Raw genomic sequence first — 14,608 nt, forward strand, 5'->3', positions numbered from 1 at the left:
GTGTAGATGGTCACCATTTAATTAATTTATTGCATAGGCCAGTGTTCCCTAACCTTTATTGATCCAAGGCATGTATTTTACATGAGAAAAATCTCACAGTACACTACTGAACAAAAATGTAAAAAAAAAGGATACCCAGGTTATGTACCTTCTGCCATCTAGTGGAAGCGTATTTAATTGTTCTGTATGTCGCTGGTATAGATTGATGAACAATGAGACATTATCTAAACGCTCTGTAGTTAATCATTTTCGGTAAGGGGTGCCGTGACTGTATGTCTGTAAGTTACTCGGTACTCGTAAAAAATGCTCCGATATTACGCAGCGATACGGATGACAAGACTTTGCGGCGAATGCAAATGATGCTCTGCAAAATGTTCAGGTGGCAAGCAGCGAGTTTTGCGAGCCCCGTCGCCCGGTCCGCAACACGCTGATGGGCTCCTACAGTTGTCCTGTCATAGTCTTATTTTAAAACTTGAGGTATTCTCAAGAAGCTGTCTTGTCTTTCTTTTTACTCATTTTATTTTCTAGCTAGCACACAGAGGTAACATGACATCTATATTCCTACTTGTTTATATCCACCTGACTTTACGTTCTTCTTCATCTCTTATTTACTGTATGTACTATTTTTACATAGTGTCCCCTAGTGTTCAGACTGAGACACTGGGACACCTTTTTGTGAAATGTGTGGCAAGACTGTTGGAAAAACATGCAGTTGGATATTAAAATGTCAGTAATGACAAGTTGTCGCACTATAAAGTTTTACGAGATGTCATGTCATTACCAAATATTGGAACTCCGTAGTGGCAAGTACTGAAATGTAAATACTTGTACTTGGACTCGGTCTGACAAACAGTGGTGTCAGTGCGTCTGTAATTTTCGGACTAAATAAGAGAAATTGGATAATTTCCTGTGGCACACTTGATGATCTCCCGTGGTGCACTGGTTGTGAGTCACAGGCCATTGTATAATTCAAGCCAAAGGAGGATAGCATACTGTAGGTCAAATGTGTATGCAGACCCCCTACTGTATTCACGCTCGTGTCCGTTTCTCAATATGCCAAAACCAGTTTTAACCACCCTCAAAACCAGGTTCCTTCCTGTCGCATTGACAAGGGTGCCTTGTTTCGAGGAGCAGTCAAGGGTCCTTCCCCCCCCCCCCCCCCCCCCCTCCCCCCTCTCGAAGAGCGGAGTGTCAAAGGACCTGACCTGTTGCATAACTTAGTCTTTTCACTGCAGGCGACTGGATGGGAGTAAAGTAAATAATGCAGGGACATAATGTAAAGCCTGCAATGGTGGCCCTATGGCCTTGTGTATATTCAGCAGGACTTTAAACAACAGTCCGAGATAGTGTTAGGACATAGAGTATCTATAGCTGGGCGATCTGGCCTTAAAATAAAAGCCCGCCTTCGCTGAAGAAACGCAAATGGCAATGACATTTCGAACAAGTATTGCTTTTTTCGTGTTTTTTTTCCCCTTCTGAGATTTGCTTTGTTTCCCCTGATACTAAACAAGCTTTGAAACTGTTTTTTAGGAGCATTAACTTGCGTCAACCTCCACAGAAATAATATAAATACATATTTTTTTTTATTTTCAGAAAATAAAGTAAGATAAAATGTTCCTTCAGTCGAAATATTTATGTGAACATAATCCTTTATTAATGAACATTTTTAAGTGTTCAACAATTAAACATTATAAAATAGGCTGTCAAGCTGCATGGCTCTGCCGGTCCAGGGGACCCCGGCAAAAATATTTGCTGATTAGCAGCACATACCTCGGGTCAAAAGTGACATGAAACGTGTCAATAAATCGCTTTTGCAAAGTTCAACACGATCGACTCTGTGATTGCCTCACACCGGGCTCCTTTCTTATTATACGGAAAATGTCCCACTGATTCCGCTCATGTTGTCTGTTTCTTAGCGGGAGGTCGCTTTGTTGAAGTCGCTCAACATGAGGACCAAAATTGCTGAGTTAGCAACACTGACTGACTGCGTTTTCGGGAACTGGCTCCTCAGTTCGTAGCCATGTTTTTAGTGGAAGTCGTGCACACCAGTGGGGACGTGCAAGAAAATTGATGTTTTAAAAACAAGACAAATAAACTCATCAATTTGTAAAATCACTTCATCGCCCAGTCCTGGATTGGAGTTATACACGTATACGCTCGTATTAATAATGCAGACGCAACTAACAAGTGAAAACAAATTCAGTGCGAAGGGCAGCATTGAGGAGTAATTTAATAAATATAAATCTAATCTAGAGAAAAAAGATTAAAATGTTGCATGTGGTATATGGTATGTAGTTTAATGGTGCTACAGTAATATTTGTCAAGTCAGCTTGTTAACTCTTAAGATATGTACATTATAATGAGACCTCGTCGTAATTTATGACTTTATTGCCGTTGTGATTTTTATTAAGGGATAACTAGAGTTTAAAAGAAGAAGTCAAAGACAAACGGCGGCAAGCTGACACTTCCAGGGCCACATCAAAGAACGTGGCCTTGATTTTGACACCTATGTTGCAACTTTGGGTCTAAAAATACGTGGAAACAGGCTACTCGCTGAAGAAGCTTGTCCAGCCTCAATGGATTCATAGTTCACGCATCACACCCTTTCCTGTGGTTTCCCTGTGTTATTTTTGCGCAGGCCTTTGGAACTGTTGACTCTAGCAGATTTTAGCAGACCAAAGAGCCTCTAAAATGTTCTGTTTGTAAATTAAAAAAAAAACATTCTCCGCTCCACCTCGGCATGCTGCAGTTTGAAATTTACAGCCGCCACTGAGCCGTGTTAGACGGCTCATTTTTGTAAACAATCCTGTTATTACTTTTGTGAGAACTTAAGTTTGAGCTCCTCCGCCGGTATTTTCATACGAGGAGCAAACCATCGGAATCGTACGTCGACATTAGCCACCCACAGTCGCTTCTCTCGTATTTCTCCCTCTCTAATCCTGCGTGCTTGGTAATATCCTCCTTTATTTTTGTCAAGATGCTGTCAGCGTTCAAGCTGGCATTTAAAAGCTTTAAGAACTTTGTTAGCCTGCTACCTTAAGGCCATATTTCACGCTCACCTGTGGGTTTCCTCGGCGAGAGCGCCTTTAAATACGCCGTGTCTGCCATCTGGCTTATTCGACTTTGACGCCATTCACGTTACCTCAAGGAAAAACGTTACTTTTCCAATGAGCAGCCCGTCGGTACCAAACACGCATTCATTTTACCAATCTAATGGAACATAGCTTTAGGGGGAAAACTCATTTACACTTGATGGCTGAGGCCAGTGGGTTCATGTAATAATTTATGATGAAACATTCTTTCGTGAGTGAGTGCTCGGTTTATTCAAGAGTTGCACTTGCCTTCAGTTGCGATTTCAACTTATCCAAACAGTTTACATTTGTTGAAGTTCTCACCTCCTCACAGGCAAAATCCAATGTTGCTCAACCTCCGTTTCAAGCAGGATGAGTTAAACAAGAATTTTCCCGGGGGGGGGGGGAAATGCCTTTTGTGCACAAACGTGCACTTAAAACCGTCGTCTTGTGATTTTTATTTTATTTTTTTTCAGCTCAGTGAGCATCTAAGATTAACTTATTGTTATTATTTTTTTTGGTCCTTTTTGGCTTTTTTTTTTTGGAGAAGGGCACCAGCGATGAATGGCAACGAGGGGGGTAAAAAAAGATCAAAGAGAACGAGCAATCAAATCTGTTGGGCTGTAATGAAACACCAAAGTTAAGATTCAATTTGTATCCTGATTTCTGACCCACGTTTTCATACATGATTAGATGTTTTAAATAAATGCATTGATGTAAATGTATTACATATTTATATACATTTACATGCACATGCATTTATATACATTCATAACAATATTATAGTATATGTAATTTACTCGAGCTTTATATTTGTCAGAGTAGACTGTGCTCATTGTCTTTTGTGGCCCACTTTCATTTCAGAATGGCGTCTTTAAAGGTGCACAACCATGTTCGACGCGTTTTCTCAGAGTTGTGGAAGAGAATTTTTTTTGCTTTGTTATTAATACTTGCGTCTGAGATCTCGGATCAGGCATGAAAGTGGTTTGAACGCCAAGGTTTTTGCGCCATTTTAGAGGCATATTCTCCCCCCCAATATTCTAATTCCCACTTTACGGAGATTCAACTTGTATATCACACTGCCATGCTCTGCGTTCTGACAGCTTGTGACAACCAATCAATTTAGCCGGGCCGCGTGCAGTTGTTCACGTGTGGGGAGCAGGTGCGCGTGTCAGAAGACGCTTTATGGCGTGGACACGGACGGCCTTAGAAACATTTTTAATTGGCACTTAAACTCTCGCTGAACTGCTCCGTCAAAAGCTGCGCGTCTATGATTTTCCTTCTCGGTAGAAAATGAAGGTTTTGACCGGTGTATCCTTGAACAATGAGGTGTTTACTAGATACGAACATATACACATACTGTGTAGTATATTGAAGCTGATCAGAAGGCCATTGGCGCCTTTGATTTGATTCAGTCTCACTTCCATCTCTGCTTTATGGGGCTGGTGCATGTATGGACAGAGCAGCAATTATAGACTCGAAGTCAATGACGGTGTTACATTATGCAACAATCTGAAGCACAGTAGTGGTCTTTATCTTGCAGATAATGGTCCTCTGGTCACTGACTTCTGAGTGATGGAGCCGCTCAGCGACCTGACCAAAGTCAACGCAACTGTTGGACGGAAGCCAGGCTTACCCAAGTTTGACTCAAACAAACCGCTCTTATCTGTCTTTAGCCTTATTGAGTTGGGGATGGCGCAATACGAAATGGCAAGTTGCCTGGGCCTCAAGCTGGGGTGTCAAATTTTGTTCTCATCACGGACCACCACATCATAGTTATGGTTGCCCTCAGGTGGCCGATCATAATGACGAAATCACATTGATTAGACAGTAAAATCACCGTTTGGTAGGAGGTATGTTTTTTTTTTTTTTTTTGTGCAGCACGGGAACAATCTGCTTATCTTTTGTGTAAACAGAAACAGATTGAATGACCTTTTAAATGAAACATCAAAAGAGTAAATAGTTTCTTTTTAGTAAATTACATCAATAGTTTATCTTTTCAGGAAATGAAGTCTGGAGGCAAGTGCAACAGTTTGATAAGTGTGAATTACTGACATAAAACCATAATGATAATCATCTTTGTTATAGCTTTAGCTTCATCTGCCATTGGTAGTTGTGTTTGTACCACACTACTTTCTTTCTTTTTTTCCCCCCCTCGCACCTTTATCCTCACATTCGCAGGATGCGATTTTAAATGAGTTAAGAAGTGTGACACATTCTGCCCAAGGTATGCGGTATATGGCTAGCCATAAGCTAGGCCAGTGATTCCCAATCAGTGTGCCATGAGAGATCTTCAGGTGGACCAGAATCCAGGAAAAACATCCCGGAGAAGACTTTCATAACAAAACTGTAATCCAACAAAAAGCACTGGAGGCAAAGTCACTTAACGAGACATTTTCAAAGGAGAACAAGAAACAACATACTGCAGGAGAAAGGTGGAAAAGACGTCAGGGTGGGGGTGAAAGTGTAGAGTAGCAAAGACCAGAATTCACAAATCAAGAAGCATCTGTCCAGAAACAGGCCAAGTACAAAAACAAAGGAACATAATTGTGGCAATTTCTTTCAGTGAATTACCCTTGCTCTCCTCCTCCAGGTATGCCATGGCCTTGTACAACCAGCACGTCTGCCCTGTAGATAACTGGTATGTTCATTTTGCTACTATCCGTTATGCTCCTCTGCTTTTCTCAATGCCATTATCTGGACGTTATGAGGCAATTCTTTCAAACTTATCAATTCTATCAAGAGTGGACCCACAGCAACGTTTCAAGAAAGCATGCCTGAAAATGAACAGCAAATCTTCCATTTTGGTTCACAGCAGCCAGTTTAGGGTCAGTTTGGTCATTTCTAAAACAGACTCGATAGCACCCCTTAGAACTCCTTCAAAAATTCATATCCCAAGTCAATCATAAATAAAGCAGAACAGACAGTCTGCCATGTTGGTCTGAAGCAGCCAATTTGGTGCTAATTTGGTCATTTTCCAAATGCACTTGGCAGCAGAATGTTTTTGGGGCTAATTGAATTGAATTACATTAAATGTGATGGACGTCAAATTTCCTAGCTTATTGTACTTCTTTATTTGACTTTTTACTTGTATGTTATCGTGTGAGTGAGTGTGTGTGTGTATACACAAATGCAATTGTATGTGTGTGTGTGTGTGTGTGTGGATATAGCCTACCGTATGTTCTGTTTAGTTTATTATTGTATGTAACGCTTTTGTGCTGCATTGTTGTCACCGGGCGTACCTGGTGAAAGACTGTCCTGTATATCAACCGGTCATTGGTCAGCCACACCTGGCAAAACAACAACACTGTTGTGATCAACCCAGGGGCGCAGCCAGAGTCATAAACGGGGACAGTCCAAATGTAGACATTTAGAACTGAAGAAGCCTTTCGGATTAGAAGTAAAACTTCTTAAACAAGAAAGAAGAGTCCAGTTGCTTTGATTAAGCGGCGTGGATTACCGTGACTTGGATGACTGACAATCTACACAGACATGGTCCTGGTGATTTTGTCCGATTGCTACCAAATGCTAGACAGATGGCCGATGCTAAATTGTGACAGCTTGACGCAAGCATTCCGTGCCTCTTATTTGGAGAACTTTATGAGCCAGAGAGTCTTCTTTTCATTTCCACAAAGTGATGTTGTACAATAGTTTCCCATTTTATAACAGGGAGAGAGAGAGAGAGAGAGAGAGAGAGAGAGCAGGTGTGAAAGAATACTTAAAAACAATTGTTTTAATAATATATGGTCTGGCCATCGTGGGTAAAGGTCTGGAACGTATCTATTGCAATAAATGGGGGGGATGACTGTAGAGTATTTGAATACAGTGAAGGCAAGGTGGATGTCACAAAAATGAGTGATCCTGTGTTGTTCCAGGTTGTACAACCAGTCGTGCGAAGAGGAGCTCTATTTGCAGAGTGGGCCAACGTTATGCTGCACGCTCGACAACGTACCTCTCATCAGGTCAGTGAGACCGCACCCCCTCCTGGCTCCTGCACATTTTCCCTTCCCTTCCCTTCCCCCCCGTCATGTCTGTCTGATGATTCAAAACAGGAACACCAGACCATTGTGTTTCACGTCCCACCCCCAAGTTGCCGGATTGTGGATAAAAGTCATGTCAGATTAAAGGAGACACTTCTCCTTATGCACGTGTACTGTATGCATGTGTGTGTGTGCGTGCGTGCATTAGGAAAATGACCTGGGGCTGAAGTGTCCCGCCTGCCGCTGTGGAGGCAGAGCCAGGCACCACGCAACCATGTAAACACACACTCGCGGAGGAGTCAGTTTACATTTTTGGGAACAAACCAAGGCGCTCGCTGTTTTGTTTAACTTTTTGGCTTTTGATTTTTGAACATGAAAGGCTAGCTAGACCCTCGATAGTTCTGCGGTTTATGTAACATGTCTGGATGAAATCTTTTCAAGAAAAGGCAATAAATCACGCCTTAAGTCATTAAAAATAAATATGAGACTCTAAATAAAGGGGTAAAATGAACAGAGATGAAACTACAAGGGGGCTACTTGTCTGAAATTCTCTTAATTTGAACATGTTTTTCTTGGCCCATGATGGAGTCCTCCACCAAGTTGGTGAAAATAAGCTTGCCAGTTCTTGCATAATCCACCTGACAGACTGCCACCAGAACAGCCAGCTGCAATGTAAAAATACACATTTAGACAGAGCTGGCCCAAACGTTCTCAGCTCACAACACAAAATGATGCTTCACTAAATTTGAATGCATATTTTTCGACAAACAAACATGCGTAAATCAGGTCATGTGGAACTCCTGAGGCATTTGTTCACACTTTTCTGCCATTTAAAATAATAGAAATTAAATTCATCTGTTCCATAGAACCTTTATAAACTGTACAGGCAATTTTCAAGTTTTACACATAATAAATGTCATGCAAGTGTCAAAAGGAGTTAACCACTAATCGCCCCCACCCCAAAAAAAAGTTAAAAAACAAAAATGTTTGCATAACTTGGTAGGGTGGTTACAAACATGCAGAGGGAGATTAATGTGTGCCTGGGAGGTGAGTCTCTTCACATAATGACTAAACACAGCTCACTTTATATAAGATAAAATCATCTTTTAATGCTGTAAATTGTTGTCCACTTGTTGTTTTACTTTAGCCATATTGTGCTGAGCAGCCTCGGTCACAGTGGGTTACATTTCCGGGTTCTCTGGTTGACAGCACTTGAGCACTTCTGTGGTGGCATTGCAGAAAGAAAGCGAAACTTGAGTTAATTCTTAGTTTTAAAAAAAAAACAAAAACAAAAAAAAAGTCAAGTATCAAATACAGTGGACAACTGTATTTGACTTTGTGTGAACTGAAGAACACGTGACTGCAGTCAGCTGAGTTGGCTTTTGGTGGGCAGCAGCTCCGGGCACAGACAGCCGGTCTCTATTAGCGGACGTCCAACCAAACAATTGCTGTTGTTCATAGAAAGAGAAGCTGTGTGTGGAAAAACTTTAGATCCTAGCAGCCTCTATAACACTGTTTGTGACGAGTCACTCTATTTCATATACAGTGAAGCCCCACTATATGGCGCTTCGCATACGCAAACAAACGAGAAACAAAGACAAAAGAAACCACCTGTCCAAAAATATGTCATATAAAACCGGTTGAAGGAACAAAGTCATGCAAGAACCCAACAACAGGGACTGAGACCGGGAAGGCTGATGTATTTTTGTAAAAAGGGGAGACGACGATATCACACAGAAACCACTCTGTAAAAGTGAGTTTTCGGAAGGGATTTAAAAAATTGCCACAGATTTTGTAATTAGGTAATATTAATTGAGTAATTGAGTAAAAAAGTAGTAGTTGTTTTAAGGTTTATAATTACAGTAAAATCTATACTTTCTATAGTTGCCCGTCTATGGCATTTCACGTGATAAGTTAGCGTTAAGCTAGCGACTTTCTTTAGACGACATTTTGTTTGGAATTTTTGGTGTTTAAATATACAATGTTTCATTCTCTTTTTTTATGTGTCAGTTTTAGAATAACTTTCAAGTGGCTGCTTGAAGCATTCTAGAACAGAGAGAAAACTTCAAACTACGTTTTTTTTCTTAGTTTAAATGTGTTTAAAGCATTTGCGAGTGGTAAAACAAAAAAAAAAAGTTTTTTTTATATTGTCTCTATTGAAGATTTTCACCTATTGCAGCTGCTTCTGGGACGTTACAGTGGTTCACTGTAGTATTTTTTCTTTTTTTCTTTTTTATGAATGTCATTAAAGTTTGCGCTCTCTTGTTTTGCAGTAAATGTGGGACACTTCCGCCTGAGAGCTGCTTCTTCAGCCTTATCTGCAGCACAGGCTCATTCATGGGTAAGGCATATGTATATGCTGACACAAAATCACGCCCCGTCATTAGCGATTAGTTTGTCTGTTGTAGTCATGCCTAAGCAAAAATCTAATCCTCTAGTTGATAGAAACATGAATTATGTTTCAAAAGCATATCCAGTGTTTTGCAAGTTACCTCCAAAATGTAATCCATTACGTCCACCTTGCAGCGATTATACTGTTATTATGAAGTAATTAGGCTTACTACAATATCGCTGTCTCTAGTTTGTAATGCCTTACACGTCTACTCATTTTTCTCTTGCATGGCCTGACATTCTCAAATAGGAGATTTAACTCATGCATCCATTTTCCATACCGCTTATCCTCACTAGCATCGCAGGCGTGCTCGAGCATATCCCAGCTATCTTCGGGCGAGAGGCGGCGTACACCCCAAACTGGTCGCCAGCCAATCGCAGGGCTTATATTGACAAACAACCACTTCGCACTGAAATTCACACCTACGGGCAATTTTGAGTTTTCAATGAACCTACCATGCATGTTTTTGGGATGTGGGAGGAAACCGGCGTAACTGGAAAAAACCCGCGGAGGCATTTGGAGAACATGCAAACTCCACACAGGCGAGGCCGGATTTAAACCCGGGTCCTCGGAACTGTGAGGCACATGTGCTAGCCGGTCGCCCACCGCTACCTGAACATTTTGTGACTTTTGTTAATTCCCAACAATGATCAATACAGTCTTACGAGTACAGTTCAGTAGTGATGTTTTTATCCAGCAAAACAACAAATGGTGTCCCTTACACTGGCTCCACAAACTACCAGGAAGCAAATAAATGTTACAGAGAACCCATTCCCGCCATATGAATTAAAAACAAATGTACACACGTGCGGGAAAAGTGTGTACTCTCGTAGACCCAAGGAAAATACGCATGACATGATGTAAAATCCTGTGCCGCTCCAAACCTTTTTTTTTTGTTTGTCTACACGTGCTGTTCCTCGTGCTAAGCACTGGTACCGACTGCCCTCATGTAGTTAATGGTTCCCAGCTGTGGCTCACACATGCTGTGTGTATATATATATATATATATATATGTGTGTGCGTGTGTGTGTGAGTGAGGGTAAGGAGGTGGGGCGGTGCGGTTGGTTCTTCCCCATGTTTATTCACGAGGAGTCGCATATTCAGCGATTTACAGACAGTCTCTTCCCTCCGATTGGCTGGAAATGGCCTGTTCCCTGAGCCGTACATTCATCTACATGCAATGTGTACAATTTACAACATTGACTCTGTTGTTGTGGGTGCTCTTAACCCTTTCATGAACTGTAATCACGCATTACTTTAGCCACAGCTGGCCATTGCTGAGAACCAGTGGGTTCTGTCTACGCTTCTCTGTACCCAAGTACAGTGGCCCTTTCAAATTTGTACGCCTAAACTCCAGTATGGCGCTCCGCCATAATTTGGGGGAAAAATATGCTGCAAAAGTTAAACAAAACTTGGAGTCCAAACATCATCATACGTGACATCAGCAAGTTCTGGAGGACTTCAACTGGGTGGGCATCCAAAGCACGTATCAAACTCAAGGCTGGGGGGCCAGATCCGGCCAACCACATCATTTTATGTGGCCTGTAAAAACTTGCCACAGTTTTTGCTTCTTTTCAAAAGTAGTTATCCGTCATAAAAATGACAAAATAAGGCATGGGAAATCGTATTATATGTGAGTTGAGGGACAAGAAGTGTAACTGCCTTGCGTTCTAGTTCTCTAATCAGTAAACAAACAGTGCTGTTTTTTTTTTTTTTTTTACTGTGCCCAATGTTTACCCAAACCCTGAGCGTAAAACCTCAGTACGTTCAGAACAGTGATTTTTGGCATGGACTTTATGCGGGTTCACTGTTATAACCGGCCACCGAGGGCAACCATACCTACAATGTGACAAACTTGACAACTCTGAGCCCCACAAGTGTTTTGCTTCGTTTTGCTCTATCTTTTTTTTTTGTGCACTGGCAAAGACAAAAAATATTGACGACCATAAGAGTTGCTTCTCTATGACTGTATTTACTCTGATTACAGTTACACCATGTTAATACTTGTTGCAGCGCAAGTAGCTACGGCTCCATGAAAGTATGTTAAGTTGACGTGGTATGCAGCCGCACAAGAGCCTATTGTAAATAATCGGCGCTTTAGCTTCTTAGCCTATTGATTTATGTGCTCCGGGGGTTAACTCGATGAAGCGATCACTCCGTTTACGCTATTTTTTTCTTTGCCGTAAAAGTTTTCAAAGACAATGCACGTATTATTTCTCTGCATACCTCCAGTGAGAGAGAATGCAAGTGTGTTTGGGGTGTAACGAATCCCCTGGTGGGGAACAGTGGGGTTTGTTTAACTGGAAGGTGTGGTCCGGTCCATTTGTGGGAGCATGCAATTGTAATGTTTTCAGTTTTTACTTTTTTTTTTTTTTTTTTTTTTTTTTTTTTTGGGTTGTACGCGACAGTGTCTGTGCTGTTGCAGCGTGACACAAAGCACATGTATTGAATGTTTCAGTCAGCACGCCACTTCCTGACCAGGGTTTCCTGAGGTTAGAGAGCGTATAATCTGGTTTGGATCGCCATTTGAAAGGTGATCAAAGCTCAGTCATGTATGTGTGTGTGTGTGTGTGTGTTCATGATAAATTAGTCCCATTCTTCGCCATCCAACAGGAGGTTATGTAATGTTTGTAACTGCAACCTTTAGGGAAACGTAATATTTTGACCAATACAAACGTAAAGGTGATAAGTATTATGCAATCAAAGGCATTGTTTGTTGCATAGAATCCACAAAGTTGAGCGCAATTTCTCTGATGCTGGTTGACTTCCAAATTGTTCCAATTTTGTTTTCTTAATAGAAGTGCTTTCATTCATTCCCTTGCCATCATTAAAAACATTAAAAACTTTGGTATAATGTACAGTGAACCCTCATTTATCGTGCGGGATACGTTCCAGATGGACCCCAGTGAAAATGTGGGATATAGTGAGACCATACAAATACTTTTTTTTGGTATGGTTTGATTTCTCTCACACACATTAAACAAATTTAAACATATTCAAATGCACTAAAACCTATTCAAACAGACTAAAGTATTCCTTGGCGCCTGTTCGTAGTCTCTAGCTGTCAAGAATCGGGGGACTATCGTATAACATCACTTGATACGAAAAGAAGATTCTCGCACAGTTCTTCAAATAGGAGTCTAACCGTGATTGCGTCAAGATGTTTTGAAGGTCCTGGGCAGATTACACAGATTAACATGAAAACACAAAGACGTTGAAATGTGGTTTCATGGAAGAAGTACTGGTATTAGAATCTAGGTTGTAATTGTCACTCAGTGCTTCTGATGAGTTAAGGCCAGTAGAGAAGGCCTTGCCCACCACATCTAGAAGCATGCATTTCTTGCGTTTTTGCCCCACCATTTTTAATATAATCCAAGTTTTTTTTTTTTTTTTAAACTTTTCCATCATGTGGACACGGTCTCTGTTTTAATCACATAAATCGAGTTAAGACTACAAGGCAAGAGCTTGTCCAGAGCCTTTGGATGGAGGTCAATTACACTGCTTGCTATACAGACGCATACTGTGCATTCGATGCTGAAGGAATCTGTAACCCGTCAGCATGACGTTTACTCCAGTACACCCAAGAGAAATCAATCCACCGAAACAAAAAATGTAAACATGGATGATACATGTATCTAACGGGCCAAATGTTTCTTATCTTTTGGACATTTTACATAAGTGCCTAATGACAGCAATTTGAAACGTCCTCATCTGTAATGATTAAAAACTCATTTTGTAGGGATGGAAAAAGGTCCACAGCCGGCCAGTCTGGAGAAGAGAGACTGAAATGCCATAATCTAATGCAATAAACCGCTGTTGCCTTAGTTATCCCTTCAGCGAGACAGCATGTTTCCCATTTTATACAGGAGGAGGGGAAAAAAAAGACAAGATTGTTTACAAGGAGATGCTGCTGTTTTTTCCATGATTGTTACGGAAAGCACTCTGCCGTGACTGCATGCAAAGTAGCCTACAAATACGCACAAGATCAAGCTTGATGAGACGAACAGAATAATTATTACCTTTCACATTCCTATCAAATGATTGCATGTTGATTTTACACGTGTATTTTGCCCATTGTGTTTCAACTAAATAGTTTTTGTTCATATCTGCTTGAAACGTTTTGCTTTCGCTTGATTTCTCAAAGCTGGTAGTCATTTTATGGGGGGGGGGGGGGGGGGGGGGTTGTTTCCACATTACCCTCGTAACATCTCTTTATTGTGCACGCTAATAAAACTCCTGTATTGACACTGACTTCAAAGTTGTTTGAATTTTCAAAAAATAATTTCCCAAAGGGAATACGTTTCGTGCCAGGCTCAAATGGTCACTGTCATCAAAACTTTATTAACCATACAGAAGATGTTGTAACAAACATTTTAAGAGCGCAAAGAGAAGATAATCACTCTCACAATATTAAGTAAAACTACACACCTATTTGAATATGTCTGACATGCGATAATGGAGAGCGATGCCGTCGCCAAGTATTATATAAGCATGGTAAAATTAAATTTAAATATATAGCAAACCCCCCCCCCCCCCCCCGGAGAAAATTCGACCAGCCGCCACTGCTGTTGATTATGGTTGGGGCGGAGAGTTCTTGATTAAATCAGAGGATGACGAAGTCAGACAAGACCATCTTCTTGGGATAAGAGAAAACAGTTGTAGTCAGTCCATGTTGAGTGGAGATAATGGGGTGTGATTTACAGAGGTGTAAAAGACAAGCGCAGAGAAGTAACGATCACTGACAGTTGACTTTCAGTGCGTTCAGTATGGTAATTATTTTTCCTTTTTTATGATGATAGTTGGGCTAGGTTCCAGCACGCCCGCGACCCTTGTGAGGAGAAGCGGCTCAGAAAATGGATGGATGGATGGATTTTTTTTTTTTTACCCATTCATTCATTACCCATTTTGCAGGGTTGCTAACAACACTCTTCCCTGCGGTCAGAGACATACAGTATTTATTTTTGCGTTATGACTTCTTGAGTCTTCAAGTGGCTTCCGTAAACTTGCAGTATCGCATGAACATGATCATAGAGGAGTCCTCCACCCAGAGGTTGTGCTGGGTTTACGTAACGCGCCGCATCATTGAGATGTCCGCTCTGACATTTCCCCATCCCGCCGAAAGCGGAGACGAGCGCGGTCAACTTCGAACAGTGAAGTGCTTCCTC

At 41.2% G+C, this 14,608-nt stretch overlaps 1 protein-coding gene across 2 annotated transcripts in view; it reads left to right on the plus strand.

Moving 5' to 3' along the window:
* zgc:154058 (Transmembrane protein 150A-like) overlaps nucleotides 1-14,608 on the plus strand; it is a 35,153-nt gene that overhangs the window by 2,435 nt on the left and 18,110 nt on the right. The window contains exons 3-5 of one of the 2 annotated variants that reach the window (XM_061789753.1): nucleotides 5,665-5,712; nucleotides 6,947-7,033; nucleotides 9,325-9,392. In XM_061789753.1, coding sequence (XP_061645737.1) covers nucleotides 5,665-5,712; nucleotides 6,947-7,033; nucleotides 9,325-9,392 — 203 coding nt within the window. The remainder of the gene's footprint in view (nucleotides 1-5,664; nucleotides 5,713-6,946; nucleotides 7,034-9,324; nucleotides 9,393-14,608) is intronic. The other variant, XM_061789754.1, reaches the window with a different exon arrangement.

The sequence above is a fragment of the Phyllopteryx taeniolatus genome, chromosome 11, assembly GCF_024500385.1.
Source record: "Phyllopteryx taeniolatus isolate TA_2022b chromosome 11, UOR_Ptae_1.2, whole genome shotgun sequence".
NCBI lineage: Eukaryota > Metazoa > Chordata > Actinopteri > Syngnathiformes > Syngnathidae > Phyllopteryx > Phyllopteryx taeniolatus.